General features: G+C 32.9%; 1 protein-coding gene across 1 annotated transcript in view; it reads left to right on the top strand.

Moving 5' to 3' along the window:
- LOC114326438 (zinc finger protein 271-like) overlaps positions 1 to 22,037 on the top strand; it is a 168,446-nt gene extending 146,409 nt beyond the window's left edge. The window contains exon 6 of the mRNA XM_028274849.2: positions 21,421 to 22,037. Within this exon, the coding sequence (XP_028130650.1) occupies positions 21,421 to 21,677 (257 nt within the window). The 3' untranslated portion in view covers positions 21,678 to 22,037. The remainder of the gene's footprint in view (positions 1 to 21,420) is intronic.
- The last annotated feature ends 385 nt before the right edge of the window (positions 22,038 to 22,422 follow it).

The following is a 22,422-nucleotide window of genomic DNA, read 5'->3' as shown; positions in this document are numbered from 1 at the left end:
GCGAAGAAACATCCAAAAATGGAAAGAGCTAAACTTTGAACAGTACAGAGGGCACTTTAAAGAAGAAGTGGAAAGTAGACGAAGAGGTAGGCCAAAATTTGATGGAAGAATGGAAGAAATAGTTGCAGAAAAATGGCAACGGTTTTCAATGGATAGGCTGACTGGTAAAATAGACTTGGGAGTGAAATAGATTCGAGGCTTTATAGTCTGGGCTGATTATCGGAGAATAGGCCATTTTTGGGAAAAGTTATTTACCAGCAATTTTACTGCTGGAATCGAATCTTATGATTGTATATATTAATAATACAGGTATGCAAAGTCCGCAGATAGTGTACTACTTTTTTTATAAACAAAATGGCGCCCGTTTTTTTTTCAATTTTTGCTCTATATCTCCAAAGATTTTAACTTTACACCAAAAACACTCAAATAAAAATTCACCTCAATTAAATTCTGCATAGAGATGTGTTTTTTCCGATTTACTTCGACGAAAACTTTCCCCGGAAAAAGCGGGTTTTTCCGACAAAATCTTTAATTTTAAACTAAACTTTTAGATAAGTAATTGTTAATCAATAAATAAATAACTTGGTAATATAAAAGCCCTTTTTGTATAGATTATAATTCCAGAAGTCGATGGAAATTGAATGAACAGTTTAGCAACAATTGAATTGTTAATTAAAAATTAACGGTCACTATAATAACGACAATTATTATTATACATAAGAATAACTATGATTTTTTCATAAAAAAACACTATATCTATCTAATGTACTTTACATAATTGAAATTGGACTATTTAAGCGGCCTCACGAATATTTTAAACTTAAAAAGAATTTTTTGGCTTAGAAACAAATAGAATATCTCGGGAAATATTAAACTAAATTAAATTGTGAAAATGGTATTCGAAAAACAGCGGCAAGAGGCTTGTTTTAAAAGAAAAAACGTTTAATTACGACAAGTGGTTCCTGAGATACAACCGGTGAAAGTTGACCGGAATTTATGGCAAAGATATAAACAATAGGATCATAATTTTCAAACCATCACCTTTTTATTTTGTCTTCTTTCACCACACCAATTTTCATATCCTTAAAATACTCATAACATATATTATTATAATAAAAACTATCGATAATACATGTGAAAATTGCCAAAAATAGCAAAATTCCAATCAAAAATTAGGTTGGAGAAAATGTAACCCTCAAAGTTCAAAATCAGTATACGTTAAAAAAATGCATTTTCTCGGCTTCCCATGGAGCAATTTCCTTCATTCTTTTTTTGTTCCCAAGTAACTCGAGTAGAGCCATCGAACTAACGCATTATTAAATGTCAGACTTGCTTTTGTTTTGTTATAATAAATTCAATTATTTTTTATAACACAAAATTTTAATTTGTTTAAATAAAAATTGTTTAAATAATTATACAGCTTTAAAATGAGAATATTTATGTTTTTAACTTTAAAAGGTACACTTGTAGTAAGTTTATCTAAAAAAAAGCCTACAACTGTAAAAAATATGTAGTTTTCTATATTATAAATAAATTAATCTATTATAACAAAACAAAAGCAAGTTTGACATTTAATACTGCGTTAGTTCGATGGCTCTACTCGAGTTATTAGGGAACAAAAAAAGAATGAAGGAAATTGCTCCATCGGAAGCCGAGAAAATGCATTTTTTTAACGTATACATATTTCTAACTTTGAGGGTTACATTTTCTCTAACCTAATTTTTGATTGGAATTTTGCTATTTTTGGCAATTTTCACACGTATTATCGATAGTTTTTATTATAATAATATATGTTATGAGCATTTTAAAGATATGAAAATTGGTGTGGAGAAAGAGGACAAAAATAAAAAGGTGATGGTTTGAAAATTATGATCCTATTGTTTATGTCTTTGCCGTAAATTCCGGTCAACTTTGACCGGTTGTGTCTCAGGAACCACTCGTCGTAATTAAACGTTTTTTCTTTTAAAAGAAGAGTCCTGCCGCTGTTTTTCGAATACCGGTTTCACAATTTAATTTAGTTTAATATTTCCCGAAATAATGTATGTAGAAGTCATCAAGTCAAGTGAACTTGAAATAGATTTTTACATCTCAACATCAGTTGTCTTTCCATTTAATGTGTCATAATATGTCTTTCAGTCGACTATGTCATATCGTGTCACATCATGTCTTCAGTCTAATGTGTCATATTATTATGTCTTCAGTCAAATGTGTCACATTATAATCTATCTTGGGGATTCGCGGCACATTTTTCATTTCTCTGAAAATTGAAAAATACCATTTTCGTACTAGTTGATTCCAACGTAATGATATTACTTACGATGATGCCATAAACACGCAACGTAAGGTACACTCACGTTTACACGCATATATTTTATAGAGAAATCCCGTTAGATGGGCTGCGCCTCATTCAAATAAATTTTTAATCGCTCTTTTTATCTACAGGGAGATTCGATATCATCAGTAGATCATATCGAGAAATTTCAAGTTACTTTTGAAGATAGTACTCGTTTAGAGTGTTTAGGACCGATTAAACAATTGGAGAAATGTCAAAAATAAAAAGAGTAGATTAAAAATATTATAAAAATATTTACGTCACTAATAATTCTCTATTCCATGCTGTACATTATAGTCTGAAAATCACTGGCACTGAAAGGTATAGAAGACGAACTCTTCATTAAACTTGTTACATTGGTTTATTATTGACCACATTGCTGAAGATTGTACAAAATTGTCCTGTTCAAAACTTTTCAGTCGAGTCAAAAATCATTTTTTACATTCCTTTAAAATGCTAATAACTTTATTTTCTCTAGTCCTTCCCTCCTTATAGAGTATTATGCGCTCATGCGTTTCTTGGCAAAAAGTGAAAGATGGCTGATTTACTTGATCAGCGCATCCTCTTTTGTTCTATTCCTTCGAGATTTCCTATAGAAGTCTTTTCCATTTCGAGTCACAACGTTTTTCTCAACGATTTATTTATAAAGTTTTGTAGGTAATTTGATTTTTGGTAGTAATTTCTGCCTGTCTTAAATATTCTGCGCAAAACAATAATATACCGTTAATTCAGCTTTTTAAATATTTCGATTTTGGTTAATTCTGATATATCGTGTGTGTTCCAGATAATCCTTAAGGAGTTATATGTATGTTGTGCCTTTACTATTCTTCTTTCTACATCTGATCTGATCTACTACCACCTTTTTTCATGATTGATCCCAAATATGTAAAGTTATCTACTTAGTCTATTTGTATTTCATTTATTTTAATTGTAGTTTCTTGGCTGTTGTTTTTTAAGAGTTTTGTCTTTCTTTATTTACCTTACGGCCTATTACATTGGAGTATTTTTCAAGCTTGTCAATCTTCTGCATATGATCGCTATGTTCGGTTAGAAGACAAATGTCGTCTGCGAAGTCAAAGTCCTCCAACTGCTATACTGAAAGTTCCACCTAATACCTGTTTTTTTATCGCTTACTTTTTCCATAATCCAACCCGTTATTATTAGGAATAGTGTCAGGAACAGTACGCATCCTTGTTTAACTCCTCTTTAAACAACTATATATTTTACCATTTCTCTCGCATTTTCCATTCTGTCTCTGTATCCTTTGCAGGATAATCTGATCAGGTTGATGTATTTCATCGGTAGAGTCTATATAGTTCAGAATATTTCACATCGGCTCTCTGTTTATACGATTGAACGCCTTTTCGAAGTCAATAAACCTTATATTTGTATTTATTTGCCATTCGCTAGCTTATTCTAAGATAATTTTTAGTGCAAATGTGGTCCATATTGAAGCATTTAGCGCAAAAGGCTGTATGGTTGTTTTTTAGTTTTTTGTTTAGCTCTGGTTTCAGTTTGTTCGATATGATCTTGGACATTATTTTCAATGTGGTACTCAGCAATGTTATTGCTCATCAATTATCGCATCTACTTAGATCACACTTTGTATTTTAATGATTATAGTCTCGTTCCATTACTTTGGTAGCCCTTTGTCGTCCCATATCTTGGTTAAAAGTTTGTGTAACATTTCTACTGATTCGTTTCTACTGCATCGGTCTTTATTAAATATATCGGTAGATTATCACTTCCAGAGGCTTACCATTTTTTCTTCATCTGTGCTAACGTTTAACTCCTGAATTTGATTTTCTTTCTCAGAACGCTTTCTTGCTCAGCTCTTAATGACATTTTCAACATATCATTTACATAATTCATTTTATCTTTTCTGGCTCGCTTTTTAACTGCTATATTTTTTCTTTGTATTTTCTTTTTACTGCTTTTCCTTCTTCGGTTGCTTCCCTCTGTAATATTTCTTCTTTGATTTTCTTTCTTTCTTCTATTAATAATTGTAATGTGTCTCGCGTTATCCATTTTATGTTTAATCTTTTTTTCATCCCAATCGTTTCGTTTGCTGTTTTTGACGTTATGTCCTTAAAGTTCCCCCATGTTTCCTCCACTGCTTCCTCATTTTGGGGCGCTGCCGTTCGGTTTATTTTCAGTCTTTCTGTGAATTTGATCCTTGTTTTTTTAATTTAAAAGCTTAGACGTTATATCTTCTTCTGTTTACGTTCTGGTTTCTGTCGCTGAACTTTTTTCTTAAATGTGTTAAAATTACATAACATGGAATTAGTCCTGTCGCCAGGGGGGGTACAACGGCCTCCTGTATTCAGATGGACTTACCCAAGTTTTTTTTATGTATTTTGACCTGTAGAACACGAATTTTTTGGGTAACAGTTGATCCGGATGTCGATAAGATTGTTATAAACCAAGAAGTTGAGGAATCACATAACAGCGATTTCTCGCAAAACAAAACATTTTTTTGTATTTTTTTGTCCATTTTAACCGAAAAATGTTCCTACAAATTTTTTCGTAGGATGCATAGTTTTCGAGATATACGCGGTTGAACTTTCATAAAATCGAAAAATTTAAATTTTTGAACCTGAAAAACTTTTGATTGAAAAATAAAATAGCAATTCTGCTTACCGCATTTGAAAGTTCAAGTCAAATTATATCGGTTTTAATTATTTGTATTGCCAAAAATGTATTATTTTATTGTTAAAACAAAGCTATAAACACCTAGTGCTTGAGTGATGTTTCAATGATTTCTCATTTAAAATCGAACGAGTACGTAGAGGAGGTAAAAGTGCAAGCGGGGCTATTTCTAAGTAGCATGCATTAAAACGCATGTATTAGGCACGGGAAACAGTATGTGTTTATAGCTTTTTTTAACAATCAAAAAATAAATTTTTAGCAATGCAAATATTCAAAACAGATATAATTTGACTTAAACTTTTAAAGGCGGTAAGCAGAATTGCTATTTTATTTTTTATTCAAACGTTATTCGGGTTCAAAAATTGCAATTTTTCCATTTTTTGAAAGTTCAACCGCGTTTATCTGGAAAACTATGCATCCTACGAAAAAACTTGTAGGAACATTTTTTGGTTAGAATGACCCAAAAAATACAAAAAAATGTTTTGTTTTGCGAGAAATCGCTGTTATGTAATTCCTCAACTTCTTTGTTTATAACAATCTTATCGACATCCGGATCAACTGTTACCCAAAAAATTCGTGTTCTACGGGTAAAAATACATAAAAAAAACTTGGGTAAGTCCATCTGAATTAAGAAGGCCGTTGTACCCCCCCTGGCGACAGGACTAAATCAATAAATTTCATAATTGTATTATGAAATAAATATTTTAGGCTGACCAATGTTGTCTTGTTAGTGCTGATTTTGATGATATTCAGGTGTCTGAAGAGTATACTCGAATCATCTTGTATGCTTGTGTCCGTGGTGGTCGACATCGATTCACCGCCAGATTTATGATTCATTTTACGTCCAACTATCAATCAAGTGGTCCGTTTCGCATCGGTTCCAACCTCTTGTGCCCTCTTATTTTTACAGAGAATGTGTCTGTAACGACGTGGCCGTGGCCGGTATCTTATCGACTGCGATGTACCGCCATTGCATACAAATACGAGGAGCAACATCAATTTGCTTAAATTACTTAATTTATAAGTCACGAGAGACGGGATACCTACCAGCGGTAAATTATGCGCACTGATGGCTTGATGGTTCAACAAAAACGATTAAGGGGACTTGATAAAAGGATAAATTTTGAATTTTATATGGATATTCATAAAGAGGTGGACAATGAAATGAATTACAGACTCAAAAGACTGGTAAAATTGGTAATTTGTATTGCCACCAGTTTGTTTACGTTGTGCAAGTGTTGTAAGTGCAAGATATTTCAGTCCTATAATTAGTAGAAAAACATGTTTAAATAAGCTAGTGACGAATCTGGTTCTGATGGACACAAGTCTGTTATAGTGCTAAGTACTTACCAAATAATCGCGATGGTCAAAACCATTGCTTGACCCATATGAGGTACATAAGTCATAATACTTAATCACGTCTCATTAAACATTGTCTGTGAGGGTAACGAAGCATTTGAGATAAATTTAGACTGCTTTTTCAGTCCATTAGTTCAATAAACAATCAGTTAACACCTGTACGTCGACAAATCGCAAGATCTTAAGAAAACATCGCGACTGTCCGTGAGAGTGTGCAGTAGACTCCGAATCAGTCAATTCCACGTCATTTTCCACAGACCACAACAGCTACCTACTTCTTAATGAAAATCTCTAACGTCCTACAGAAATCTATACTGATCTCAACATTCAGATGCGCAGTAAATTTTTGGGAGATACCTACCTCGTTACTTAGGGCCTAATAACAAGAAAATAACCTCACCAGAACTACAACCACAGAATACCGTAGGTATCTGGAAGTTTTTGTGTGGAAGTCTGAATTTTCTCATTAGAAAGAACGAGGGCCGTATACCTTAAATCTGAATAAGCTGTAGGTATTAACTTGTACAAATAAACTTCTTCTTCTTCTTCTTATACTTGTTGTAGATCTGTCGATCTGTTAATTCCGACGTTGAAGTATTTGTTTAAAGGTAGACTGCCAGCTATCTCTCCATCATTTTGGTGGTCTTCCCGGCGGACGTTTGCCAGCTGGTTTCCCTTCTAGCGCAATTCTTGGTAGTCTGTCCTCCTTCATTCTTTTTACATGACTAAACCATTCTCTTCGTCTTTGCCTGCCCCATCTTACTACATCTTGCACGCCACATTATTGCCTGATGATGTTGTTTCGTATTCTATCCCTCTTGTCTTCCCTGCTATTGCTCTTAGTGTCTTCATCTCGGCTGTTTGTAGCGTGCTTTTGGTTTTATTGGTGTCGTCTTTTGATTCAATATCACAGGTCATAACAGGTCTGATGCAAGTTTTATAAATTCTAACTTTGCTGTCCATTCTCAAAAATGGGTTATTCCAGACTACATTTCTCAAACATCCGGATATGACTGAGGCCTTGTTTATTTGTATTGTCCTTATTCTGTATAGAATAAACTGTTAAACATAATATCTAATGTATGTATATAACATGATTATAACATTTATAACTATCGCTATCTTCTAATAATCTAAAAAAAAATTAAATTTCAGCGCGTATCCACTTTTTAATAATATAACAGGATAATTCATTTGAATTAAAAATTATAAGAATTCACTAGTAATGTATTCGTTATGACAAAAACTAATTAATATGTCTGCCAAATTCTATAGTCCACATTCATATAACTCCCCTAAATATTATGATTCCTTATCTGCGTGTTATGTTTCATATTTAAACTAAACACAACAGACCATTTGCAGGTAACAAGAAAACAAAACGATACGAAAAATGCAAAGTCAACCCTTCATAATTGAAATTGAGTTATAGACCAAGCAAAAAGTCACTTTTTAAGCTTCAATGGTTGTGCCACTTCTCGTATAAAACTGTTCAAAGATGTCCTTCGTTATAAAGGAAAACTGTATCTGTATCAAGTAACTTTTACTCAGAAGTTAAAAGAAGATTTCTTCTATGAACTCTTTAATTTACGAAAACCTGCAAGTTTTCTGCTTCTACTTTTTTCCATTCAGTGTCCTCTCGTTTATACCCTGTACATTACAGTTTGTTCTAATCTCGTCACTACTTTATGGTCTTTCAGTGTGTTATCTGTAATAAATCTGAGTATTTCTACTATTTACAGCACTCTCTTTTTTTTTGGCTGTATCGGGTCTTGCTTCTGATGTGTATGTCATTATTGGTCTTATATTGGCCTTATAGATACTTGATTTCCTTCTTCATTCTTTCATTTCACATGTGTCGTTTACGCCATTGTTATTAAAGCATCCTGCTAATCTATTTGCTCTTTGCACTTAATCTCTGACTTCTTTTCAACGTCTCCATAGCTGAACAGTGTAATTCCTAGCTACTTTATTTCCATTACTTATTCAATGCTAATTCCATAGGTTTCCATTTTACATCTTATTGGTTATTTACTGATTACTACTGTTCTAGTTTTCTGCATTGAAATCCTCAAGTTAAATTATTTTGTCTACCTAACAGAGAATTTGAATTTTGTTGTTTTCCATTCTCTATGCTCTTCCTTTATTGACGCTCCTTTTAACTTCATCCATGATTAGATATGGCATGTGACAATAGCATATGGCTTAGTCAATCCCTCTGTCTTATTCCTAGTGATGTTAAATATGGCCAGAAAATTCTCTCGAGTATATTCTCGGCAAAATTTTTCTATATTTTCAAAAACCGAAACAAAAATAAAAACTAGATACGGGTCAAATTATTATAATTTAAAAAATATGTAGCTATATTGTTTTTGCCAATCCCATGAACCACTAGGAAAGGTGTTTACAGTGTCAATATTTATTGTTTTGGTGCAATATTAACGTGCAAATATTTAGAATGGTGTTCATTTAAGCAGAGAAGAACAAGATGAGGAAACTGAGTTTGTAGATAATTTAGCAACTTTAAAATATGGTGATGAGTCGGCTGAAATAATGGCAGATTTGGCACTTTATCGGTCTAAGGAGGGATTTTTTGGAAAACCTTACGTTGTAAAATCAATTGAAAAACTAGACTTAATCATATGGTGAAAAGGTACATGCTTCGAAACAAAATTAACTAAAATAGTAGTTGATATATAAAGCATGCCTTCATCCAGTGCAGCGACTGAAAGAAGTTTCAGTACTTATGGTTTTTTTATCCACTGCTCTAAAAGAAACCGGTTCACTGCTGAATTGGCTCGTAAGGTAACTTTTATTGCTCACAACTTAAAGTTGTTAGATGTAGACTAATCCATGACTGAGCTGGCCACTCGTGAAAAACAAAATCCCACAACTCATCAGTACATTGAATGCAGAATGCATTGAATGCAAATGCAGATTGTAGATGACTAGGATGAGCTAATGATAGAAATAGATTCTGAATCTGAGGTCTCATCTTTTATCATATCACATCGATTATTTGCTGTTAAGAAGAAAATTTCATTTTTTTACCAAAGAAATTTTGTGTTTTCTGTTGTCTTTGTATTTTTTTATATACAAAGAACACTGTTGTTTCGTCTCATAACTTTGTATATAAGATCATGGTTTTTAAAACCCTATTTTTCATCTTCAACAATATTCTTAAGTGCGTCATGGGGTTCATATCGAGAATATTCTCCGATTATTCATTCTCGAGAATTTTCCAACCCTACTTATTCCAATCTTGAATGGGTTGCATGTGAGAGTTCATTTTAAATGAAGTAAAAGTCAGACTTACTCTCAATCTTTAAAAGATTGAGAAATCTCAAAAGATTGAGAGTAAGTCTGACTTTTACTTCACCTACTTATTCCATTGCTTGTATCTATAGGTTTCGTAAGTTTTCTATTTTATCTTTAACAAAAACGAATATGCTCGACATGGATAGTATATCTGACAAACTAAGCCATATTCTAACAAGTTCAATTCCTATGTGTCTCAAGCAAAAAGTTTATAACCAATGTTTTGCCCGTACAAATTTCTGGAGCAGATAGTTTAAAACTTACGCAAAAATTCACACAACGAACATGGAACGTGCAATGCTGGACATAAGCCTTTGAGACAAAGGCTCACTGGGAACTGGATAGGGCATTAAGTTAGAAGACAAGATCTATAGGTTTCCTAAGTTTTCTATTTTATCGTTGACAAAAACGAATATGCCCGACATGGATAGCATTTGACAAGCTAAGCCATATTCTAACAAGTTCAATTCCTATGTGTCTCAAGCAAAAGGTTTATAACCAATGTTTTGCCCGTACAAACTTCTGGAGCAGACAACTTAAAACTTGCGCAAAAATTCACACAACGAACATGGAACGTGCAATGCTGGACATAAGCCTTTGAGAAAAAGGCTCACTGGGAACTGGAAAGGGCATTTAGTTAGAAGACAAGATGGACGATGGACAAGACGAACCATTGAATGAAGGATCACCACTAACTAGAAGGACCGATGACGTGAAAATGAAAAGAGTGATGGGAAACTGGCTACATGTGACTTAGTGTAGAGAAGATTGGAAAAAACCTCAGGAAGGTCTATGTCTAGCAATGAACACGATTGACTGAATGATGAAAATGAAGTCCTTTAGTGTTTTTTTATTTTTTACGCTGGAGAAATTTCCCTAAAAAATTACTAGAAATCCTCCAAATTTGTTTCCAAAGATGCCTAACCGGAGAGGATTTTCCAGAAAAATGGATATGTTAGAGATCCATTCAGAGAGATCCAGAAAAGAAAAAGGAAAAAATTCCCATTTAGGTCGGAATGCAGAATACGTGGTATGTTTCTCATGAGGCTCTTTCAGTGCGTCACAGTTTTTCGATTTCTTTCTAACGCATTAAATTGCAACTGACAGAAAAAAACGCACGTCGGTGATTACATTTCGTCAGTGACATTTATAACATTTATTCTAGTTGTCAATAGATGGCGCATAATCGAAAAAAAATTACGAATTATATAATATATCTACGAATATAAGCTGTACAATTTATAAGACCACAAATCTATACAAATCAAAGAAAATACCATTTTATAAATGCAATAAACACAATTGATTTGATTTTATGCCAAATTGAAATGTGACAACTGTCAGATTTAACTAAAATGTCATGTCACTAAAATGTATATTATCACGGACTTACCTTTTTTTCTATCATTTGTTACGCACTGAAAAATGCTCATGAAAAGAAGCATAACATCCTATTGTTTGAGTTTTTACAATTTATAAAGCAAACAGACCGATAAATAGCGGACATGAGAGAATCTACAATTTGCATTCATCATCTGTCCGCTTACATATACAGTGGAACCCCGATAAGTCGGACCCCGATAACCCGGAAGTCCGGCTAACCCGGACCGATTTTCATCAGATAAACATTTTGATTTTCAGTATTTTGTATTTTGACAACGACACCCAATTTGGTCGTCGAAATGTTAATAAAATTATTTTTCAATTTAATTGAGGCTTATTTCCTATCAAAATACATAGTTAATTATCAGATAAACATTTCAGAAATAAAAATGTATGTAATATAATATTTGAGAGATAATGTGTATTTGTGTGTAATTTGAACTATACGATAGTAAAAATGACTCATGGCACACGCCGCGCCGGCAGAAACAACAGTCTGTAGTATTCTTTTATATTATATTTCAAACAGCATTGTGACTAAAAGACTTTTAAAAATTCTTGTTCAAACAATGGTCTTTAGTTTTCACTGTTCTTAAAAACATCACATCGATTGTGACTGTATTAGGTGTAGTACAGTCTTGTATATTGTTCGTTTCCGTTTGTTTGTGTTTGCGTGTTTTTAGTAATTTAGATGTGTAGGTACTGTGCATATTTATCTATATTTCATGTTATTTCAATTCTAACGGAGTTTATCTGTGAGTATACCGTATTTAATTAATTTTTACCATATTCTCCGGCTAACCCGGATTTTCGATGACCCGGATCGGCCGCGGTCCCGATTAATCCGAGTTATCGAGGTTACACTGTATAGATAAAATCTAACAGAATTCTGAATCCTTAGTAGTCAAATTTGAATAAATTAAGGTAAAGAAAGACAGTTTTAGATTTAATTCGATTCAGGGGCCACAACCATCGGTAGGTATAATATGTTTCCTCTTTTTAAAGTCATCAGAGTCACCAAAAAGCACAAAGGTACAACAGTACCTAAAAACCCGTGTATTTGATCAGGGCCCTGGTTCTAATTCATTTCGATGAAGCAATTTAATTTCGAGTCCGCCATGACAGTCGCAATTTATAGCGATTCTTATTCATTTCGATATTAGTTCCAACTGGGGATAACGTTATCATTTTGACACTGCTCAGAATTTGGATTGGTCCTCCTGTTTATTGGAATTATTGGCTATGCAACCACCGCAACGTTTGTTGATAGTCTGGGCATATTATCGAAAAAATGTCATCTTGGAAGAAGTTATTTACCAGCTATTTGATTGCTAAAATCGAATCTTAAGATTGCATTATTAGTAATATGGGGTATGCCAAGTCCGCAGAAAGTGTGTTATTTTATTTATAAACAAATTAGCACTCCTAAATCTTCTTTTTTTTTTTCAATTAGTGCTCTGTAACTCCTAAAATTTGTCCTTTAAACCAAAAACACTCAAATAAAAATTCACCCCAATTTAGTTCTGCACAAGTTACTTTTTTTCCGATTTCCTTCAACAAAAATTTTACTCGGAAAATCCAAGTTTTCCCAAAAAAAATCTGCAATTTTCAATTAAAATTTTAGGAAAGTAATTATTTATCCATAATTGAATAAATTGGTGACATGAAAGATTTTTTATAGTAGATTATATATCAGGAGGCCGGCGACAATTTAACCAATAGTTTAGCAATAATTAAAATGTTAAAAAATTTCGGTCGAAACAATAACCAGAAAGATTATGATACACCAGAATAACTATGCTTTTCGTATAAAAAAGCACTACGTCTACATACATATACCTACGTACTTCACAGAATTGAAATTGGACTATGTGAGCGGTGTCAGGAATGTTATAAAGAAACAATTTTTTGGCTTATAAAAAAACGGAACCCCTCAGAAAATATCAGATTAAATTAAATTAAGTTAACGCTGTTGAAAAGGGCACGGTTTCTTCTTCAAAGAAAAAGTAAATCGAATTGAGTGGTTCCAGGTATAACCGATCAAATTTGACCAGCATTTGCGACAGAGTTATAAACAACAAGATTTCAATCCTTGAACCATTACCTTTTTATTCCGGTCCTCTTTGTACATACAAATTTTCATATCTTCAAGACACCCATAACAAAAACGATTTATGTCACAAAATTATTTAATTATTGATAAATAAATACTTCCCTAAAATTTTAGTTGAAAATTAAAGATTTTGTTTGAAAACCCCGAATTTTCCGAGGAAAATTTCCGTCGAAGGAAATCGAAAAAAAATATCTATGTGCAGAATTAAATTACAGTGAATTTTTATGTGAGTGTTTTTTGTTTAACGTTAAAATCTTCTGAGTTACAGAGCAATAATGGAAAAATGATTTCGGAGCGCTAATTTGTTTATAAACCAAATAGCACACTTTCGCGGACTTTGCATAGCTATATTACTAATATATGAAATCTTAAGATTTTATTTCTACATGTCCAGAGGTCCAGTAATAAAATAGCTGGTACAAAATTTTCCTTGTTTTATACTAATTTTCCCGGATTATTACCTTACATCTTTCATTGAGTTGATAGTTCACGAACATTCTCAATTATTATATTTCTAATTTAATACTATTCTATCTAATTCCTCCAAAGCCAGCAAATTTCCATAAAACCCAGCCATAGTACGACTAATACCTTTTCCTTGCAAGAAACAAACAAAACACATTTCCTAAACTAAACCTAACCTCGCTTTCGGCCATTCATTCATGTCCGTGTAGCAATAATTTCGACTCGAAATTATAATATCAACCACTTTTTTGGAGTCGCTATTAATTTCGATAAGTCGCTATTTTATGACATCATTTCGTTAGTTCAACTAAAATCCACATGGCCCGCACAGTCGAATTTCAACGTCGCCATATTGATTGCGACTTGTTTTCAGTCGAAATTAGAATCAGGGCCCAGAGCATTCTTTCTCTTCTGACGTATGGCTCAGAAACATGGACAATTGACGTATGTCATGGACATGGACGTATGGCTCAATAAACAAAATATAAATACCTCAGAGAAAAATGGTAAGATGCATATTGGGAATAAAACTGCAACTCAGAAAATTAAACAAATGGATAAAAGAGAAAACAAAAGTAAACAATGTAACTGAACATATAACAGGGTTAAAGTGGAGATTTGCGGTCCACAATGCGAGACAGGAAGATACAAGATGGAATGGTGAAATACAAAACTGGAGACAGTGGACAGGAAGAAGAGGAAGAGGAAGACCTTAGAAGCGATGGAAAGACGATATTGTAAAAGCTGCAGGAATTCACTGGACAAGCGCAGCCAAGGACAGAGAGATATGGAAAGATTTGGGGAAGGCCAATGTCCAAAATTGGATAGAAATATAGAAAAGGGCTAAAGAAGAAGAAGAACCGCCTGTGGTGTACCCTGAAGCGAAGTCTGGCTATCTACTAATAGTCCAGGAACCGAAGCTTTTCACCCCTCAATTTTTACAGAATGGATCGATTTGCTTGAAAATTTGAGAATAAGTAGTGGATGTTCCAAGGATCAAAATCTATATGATGCCGAAAGGCGTTTTTATTATGGGGGTGTTTGCCACCCCATCTCGGGGTGGAAATTTTTTATTATATTTTGACAGCAAAAGTTGATAAAAACATTAATTCTAAGCAAAAAATGTTGTATACATTTTTTTGATAAAACTAGTAGTTTTCGATTTATTCGCTATCGAAAGTGTTAGTTTTATATGGAAAAAATCAATGTTCTTCTATAGTATACTCATTTACTATTCACTCAATTTTTGTCGTAGGAAAAAATTTTTCACACCAAGTTCTTAAGAATCAAATAACCTACAATTTCATATTTAAACATTTTTTTCTTATCTTTGATGCTAATCTTTCTATTCTGAAGAAAATGGCATTTTTTACAAAACTACAAAAATTCTTTATTCGCTTTTAACTTCAGTTTTTTAAAAACTAATCATTTTAAGCCAGTCAAACTTCTAGAATCTATTAATAATACACAAATAAAGAAGAATGAATAAGGCCAATGACTGAAAACACCGCTAACTTACATTATTATGCTTACAATTGGATTTGTCCTTTTTTTTTCTCAAAAAAATATGTTGATTTTTTAACCGTAACTTTTTTATTTTGTATCTTAGAAAGTTTGGTATAAAATAATTGTGTAGGTTTTTACAAGATCTACAAGCCTATTAATATTAAATCTTATTAAAATTCTTAGTCACAAAAAGAGGTGACTTTGAAAGGGTATAGTATTTTTACTACAAAAACGTTATTACGTAGGTCAAAATTTTTGACGTAAGAGAACTGTCAAAACATTAGAATGTGACTTTTCCTTATTGCAGTGTCATAATAAACATAGCAATAATGAAAAGTCACATTCTAATGTTTTGACAGTTCTCTTACGTCAAAAATTTTGACCTACGTAATAACGTTTTTGTAGTAAAAATACTATAGGTAAAGGTGGTTTTTGCATGCTATTACAAGTTTTAATTGTCAACAGCTCACTTAATTTTTGTCATAGAAAAATTTTTTTCATACCAAATTCTTGAGCATTAAATTAGTTACAATTTAATATTTACACATTTTTTCATATCTCTGATGCTAATCTTTCTATTCAGAAGAAAAGGCCATTTTTTCCAAACTACAAAAATTCGTTAATCGCTGTTAACTTAATTTTTTTAAAACGAATCATTCTAAGTCCGTCAAACTTCTCTAACCTATTAATAATACATAAATAAATAAGACCAAATAAAGTCAATGACTAGTTTTAATTAGGGTGGTGATTACGAGGTTGCTTCCGACCACTTTTGCGCTGAAAAAAAATAGGGACTGACATTCTTTTCATTATAAGTCACTTAATTTTTGAGCCAGAGACTTCTTTTCTATTTCTAGAGATAGATATTTTTAAATTCTTTAAATTAGTTTTAACAAGCTATTCTCGAAAAATGCATATTTTTCCCGTCTTTTGACTTTGAAACTACAATATTTAACATTTGACAAAGGAGAGCTAACATATAATAAAGTATATCTTGATTACTGTTGGTCTTAAAGAAAATTAAAAAACACGGTTTTGTTTATTTTTTCAAATAGTACATTTTTGTTAGGAAGGTTGTTTTGATAAAACGAAAACTTTTGGAGTTATTAGTAGAAAACTGATTAAAAACATTGATTTTTCGATATAATACTAACACTTTCGATAGCGAATAAATCAAAAACTATTAATTTTATCAAAAAAATGTATAGAACATTTTTTGCTTAGAATGAACGTTTTTACCAACTTTTGCGGTCAAAATATAATAAAAAATTTCCACCCCCAATAGGGGGTGCCAACCACCCCCTTGGTAAAAGCGCCTTTCGGCATCATATAGATTTTGATCCTTGGACTATCCACTACTTATTTTCAAATTTTCAAGCAAATCGATCTATTCTGTAAAAATTGCGAGGTTTTGTCCTATTTCAAGCTTCATTACTTGGACTATAAGTAAAATAATATCGAATTAAACATACTGCTGTCTTTCCTTAGTATTCTACATATTGTCTATTGAACTGTATAACAGTTCGTTTTGCCTTATGCAATTTAATAATGAACTCATCCTGATTTACCCTTCCTGGTCTATGACGTTCGCCCATCGCGATCGTCCAGTCAGCCAGTCAGGCCACGGTTGATCCCTTAGGGGAATTGCTAATATATTTTAGTAGAAAACAGTGTAACCGAGTTGTATCTACGTTACATCAGACCATACAGTCTATCATTTTTAATCAAACGGATAATTCCGTAATTGCCCTGTTGTTCTCCCTCCCTCTGCATTATTTATGACGCCGTTGCCTACTTGTTATTTGTTCTAAATGATGAACACTCTGTTTTAATGTATATTGCAAACAATGGATGTCTCACTGTAATTACTTCTCGTTTGTTACCAACAGATCGAATTATGATATCACTTATTGAAAGTGCGGTAGCAGAGGAAATGAAGAAATGAAGGGGTAAAGGTCACAATCATTTGAATGATACAAATGGCCGGTGGCGTCTTGATGGTTGGATTTTAATGAATGAGGTGCTTCTATTATTAATAACTTTATATATATTCAAGTTGATTAAATGTTTGTATCTAAAGATTATATTGGATATAGGAAAAATACTCAATGAAGTAAAAACTGAAAATTGAAAAAAGCACTTCAAGGTTATGGTATAGGGGAATGGGGGGCATGACGGGGTCTCGAGGTAAGACGGGGTACCGCACACAAACAAGAAACTACACGTTGGTGAATAGCATGCAGTAACTCAATAGGAAGAGTCATTCGACTAACGGTCCCTGTAAGGGAAACCGTGAATGAGAGTGCACGCGTTTTTTGTTTACAAACGGAAAACTGTTTTAGCGCCCCGTTGATCTAATTTTGTGCAAGGACAACCATCGTTATTTTAAAGTAATTATGATCACCTCATTAATGTCTTTTTTATCGTTGTTTACTAGTATTCTTATTTTGATAATGGCATATTGTTTGTGTGAATACGTTAAACATTTAATTAGTGAATTTTTTTTTGTTCAAAGTTACCTTTTGAGGCAAGATGGGGTATTGGGTGCGGGGTATGATGGGACATTGGTGGTAAGTCTGGGTTAATTTAAATTTCTTAATAAATAACATTGGATCATTATTTTAGATAATACCATGGTACGTACTTACAAGAAAAAAAAACAAAAAGAGGAAAGTGGGCGAGAGATGCTATGAAAACAGCCATAGATAAAGTGACATCGTCAGAACCCTGGGTAGGCTGCCAGATCTGTGGATGTTGAGCTCACAATGCTTGTGCTAGGGTGGACAATGAAGATCTGGAGCAAATACACATTTTTGTTTGTTTTGTGAGAATTAATTAGCATCACCATCATGCCCCAATTCCATTACCCCATCATACCCCATAGTATGGGGCAAGATGGTTTTTCATAATGTTCTTATTAATGGCTAATTGTTGAAAAATGTGATAGGTTGATTTTCCAAAGATTGTACCAAATCATATTTAGATTAATGACGTAACGTGCCATCAATTAGTAATAATAATAAACGTAGTAATTATGTTGTATTTTTGTTATTTTCCTTAGCTACCCCATCATACCCCCCTTCCCCTATTCACCAAATTGTTTATTTGTTTTGTTTGACAAACAAAAGAAATGTAGTTTTTTGAAACTACATTTTTAAGAAAACATGAGATTTTTCTGATTTCTCGCTGATTTTATTGCATCTTAAGTCTTTTTCTTCTTTTTGTATAGACATGACACTGTCTGTTTTTTCAATGTGCCTCTAGTCGTTCCATCATTTTCGTGGACTTCCCACTGATCGTCTTCCTATTGGGGAACCGTCTCTCGCTGTCCTTACTACTCTATTTGTTGTCATTCGGCTCATGTGGTCATTCCATTATATTCTTCTGTTTCTTACCCAGTTATTAATGTTATACAACTTGCACCTCCGTCGTATATCTGTACTTCTAGCTCTGTCCCATAGAGTCTTACCATCGATTTTTCGAAGGGTTTTCATCTCCGCTATTTCGAGCAATCTTTTTGTCATCTCTGTGTCGGGTCGTATTTCTTCCGCGTATGTCATTATTGGTCTGATGACTGTTTTGTAAATTCATTTTAAGTGAGCATACCAAATTCTCTTTTTCTTTTCGTCAACCATTTTTGAAGATATTCTTCTTTAGCGGCGAATCGATTGAGGGTAAAATTTGATTGATCCCCGCGCATGCGCACACCGACAGTATGGTATTAGTTGTTATACGGGCTCTGATTGGGTGTTGAAATTTTGAAATGATCTGTCAATAATTGTTCAATATGGAGGTTATCGGTAAACAAAAATATTGTACAATATTAGTTTTTATTGATGTGTGGACAGAAATAAAATCAAATTTATAATTATAGTGACTTTTAAATAGTTTTGAAAAGCCGCAGGTACGTAATTCTAAATGTTTCAGTTGGAAATACCTAATAGTTTCAATACCTATCTATTTGGAAAATGTAAACAAAATAATGCCTATTAGTAGCCAATGCTTTAATTTACATAATCTGATTACGAACAAACTTTCTACAAATCTTCATCTCATATATTGTTTTCTTACTCTATATTTTGTTGTATTTTATTTCGATAAAAATCAAACTAATAATTTTATTAAATTCATATAAATTTATGGTGTAAACGTTTAGTTTGTGTATATTCCCACATGACGTATACGAGAGTTTGGTGCAGTTTGAAATGGCGTCAACTTTTGTACGGCGCGGTAGACGTGAAGTGGGTTCAAGCCCCAAGCAAGTTATTATTTTTTATTTTTTTATAGATTTTATGATTGTAAGTATATTATTATATAATTTTTGAAGATATTCTTCTTTTTTGAAAGTGGTAGATAAGAAAGTTAGTTTGATTTTTAAATAAAATAAGTACAAATAACCTTTTAAGTATATTTACTTCGTTTAAATTACCTATTATATAATAGAAGAATATCTTCTTACGTGCGTACAAAGTACACACACATTCTTTTTTTATCCAGTCCTGAATGTAATGTGTATTTCCCAATTGCTTCTATATTTTTCTATCTTGTGCTAATCGAATCCACTGTTTGCCTGCTACTGCTCTTATATTATCTACCCACTTCTTTTGTGGTCTTCCCATTTTGAAAAGCAAAATGGTACCCATAGGAGTACATTTTGAATTTTTCTTGAATTTTTAATAACGCTCTATTCTGTTTATTTCTACAGTAATTGTTGTCCTTTGGTGGTTCCCTATGGCGTTGGCAACCCAGCCACTTTTCTACTTTTATTTAGATTTGACTCCATTTAACTTCTCCTATTTTATAAATCTGATGATTATAGAGAGGTCGAAACGCGTCCTGAATTTTTTTTAAATATATATTGTTTTTACATTTTGTTGTTTCACTTAGAGATTAGCAATCGTTAAATAAAACCTAGTTTATTAGAGATGTTTTATTTTAAAAGCAATGCATAAACCGATACTATTTTTAGAAATAATTGAATAGGATAATTTGTTTTCCTTTTTCATGAAATATATTATCAATAAATCATTTAAAAGTTTATTGAATAAGTATATATTAATCATAAATATTTATGTTTTACAATAAAAATTACCTGAAATATTACTAAAAAAAATAAAAAAAAAATTGAAAAAAAAATAAACAACAATTAAATGAATTAAAAAAAGAAACGTCGATATCCATAAACAAGCACCGGAGTTACAGTTAACAGCTCATCCCCCTACTACTAGTAAAATATTCTCGTGCAGCAGATACCAAAAAATTTACTTAAAAGTATGGTAGTATATGCGTCTATATCCGCTGGTAATACGTTGTTTTAATACTTGCTTGTTTTTGTTCTGTCTCACTGTATTTTAATCGTAATATTTCTGTTTCCGTACATGTTTTTGACTATTCTACTCAGGCATACAACATAAAAAAAACTTTACCGCAATAATAGACCTGGATCCCGCGTACCAAAAAAAAGTTGATTAATAGCAAGCTGAAAATTTGTTAATAGCTTAACGGCGTCTAGTCGGACAAACTTTGATATATGGGAACACTGGAACAGATAAAGTTTTAATTGTGGAACAGGTTAAAAATTTGGAAGGTCAGACTACGAAAACGTCCATCGTCCATGTATTTTGTCGGACAGAACTTCCAATTGATTTGTTACCATTTCATTAAACTTCATGCAAAAATCAGACTGGTGTTTATCACCAACTGGGAATTTTAATTAGTGGAACACGAAGAACATGTCAAATGACAGGAATCATGTTAGTTAGTAATAGCAGTCTGATTTTTGCATGAGAGTTTAATGAAAGTGTAAGAAATCAATTGGATGTTCCGTCCGACAAAACACATGGGACGTTTTCGTAATCTGACGTTCCGAACTTTTAAACTATTCCACAATTAAAGCTTTCCCGGTTCCAGTGTTCCCGTACATCAAAGTTTGTCCGACTAGACACCGTTAAGCTATTATTAACAAATTTCCAGCTTGCTATTAATCACCTTTTTTTGGTACGCGGGATCCAGGCCTATAACCAAAGGCCAATTGATTACTAATAAACATTCATTTCATGCAATTTATCAAAATCGGACCTTTTACGCAATGCATTTACAAAAAAACCACCATTTTACTATTTTTATTAACGATCTTATCTACTTAACTCCTTGAGTTACATGATCCGGAGTAAACTCCTGTAAAAAAATGTTTGACTAGAACGAAACACTACACTCGGAGAGATGTAAACGACCCTTCTCATACTCCACCCCTATGGAAACCCCTAAAATCCTAATTAAATCCTTTTTGTTGCAGGCGAGAAGCCCCACAAGTGCGTCGTATGTTCGAAAGCGTTCAGCCAATCGTCTAACCTCATCACGCACATGCGCAAACACACCGGCTACAAGCCATTTTCCTGCGGGCTGTGCGAAAAAGCGTTCCAGAGGAAAGTGGACCTGCGAAGGCATCGAGAGTCACAGCATCCCAGCGTTCCCGAAAGTATTATGTCGATGTACAGACCCAGCGACATCCGCATGGATGATATCAAGGCTGAAGTCACTAGTAGTAGTTAGAGGCCTGAGTTCAAACAATTGTTTAGTTTAATTCAAAGGTATAAGGTTGGTATTGGCATGCTATCGAAATAACCACAAGACTATTATAAGAATTAAACAGGTCATCTCCTTCGTACTTTTGTTTTTAAGTTCTTTATATGCATTTTAAATATTAAATTCGTTATAATAGCCCTATCAGGGAACGCAAAATTTTACGAAAACCTCCAAAAAAATAAAGAAAGGATGAAAATTTGGGAATAGGTAGTTGAAATTGTCTATTATTATATAAGAAAATGTTTACAATTCTACATCCCCTCCATTTTACAAAAATTGGAAAATACGATGTGAAATTTTTTTTCTCGGGGGTGAAAAAATATACGTTCAAAATAAGTCCGGAATTGGATAAAATGACTAATTCTAAGTAACTTTTGTTCTATAGATTTTTTTTACAAAGTCAATACTTTTCGAGTTATTTGCGAGTGAATGTGTTCATTTTTAACAAAAAAAAAAATGTTTTTGGGCGGTTTTTCGGAGATAACGCAAAAAGTAAGTATTTTAGCGAAAAAAATATTCCTAGTAAAAATATAGCTTAAAAAAATGAAAAAAAATGCGTGAGGTCTGCAGATCCAGTAGAAGCAGAGTTGCAGCTAATGAAATGTAGGTTCTTCTTCGTCAAATTCCAAATCGAATATTTCAATGTGAAATAACCAAAAAACGGAGCACTTTCGGGAAAAATTAATTTCAATTTTTTTAACGTGTTTTTATT

Source organism: Diabrotica virgifera, chromosome 1 (genome assembly GCF_917563875.1).
Source record: "Diabrotica virgifera virgifera chromosome 1, PGI_DIABVI_V3a".
Lineage (NCBI taxonomy): Eukaryota > Metazoa > Arthropoda > Insecta > Coleoptera > Chrysomelidae > Diabrotica > Diabrotica virgifera.
The sequence above is the reverse complement of the archived record's forward strand: the minus strand, read 5'-3'. Positions and strand labels throughout refer to the sequence as shown.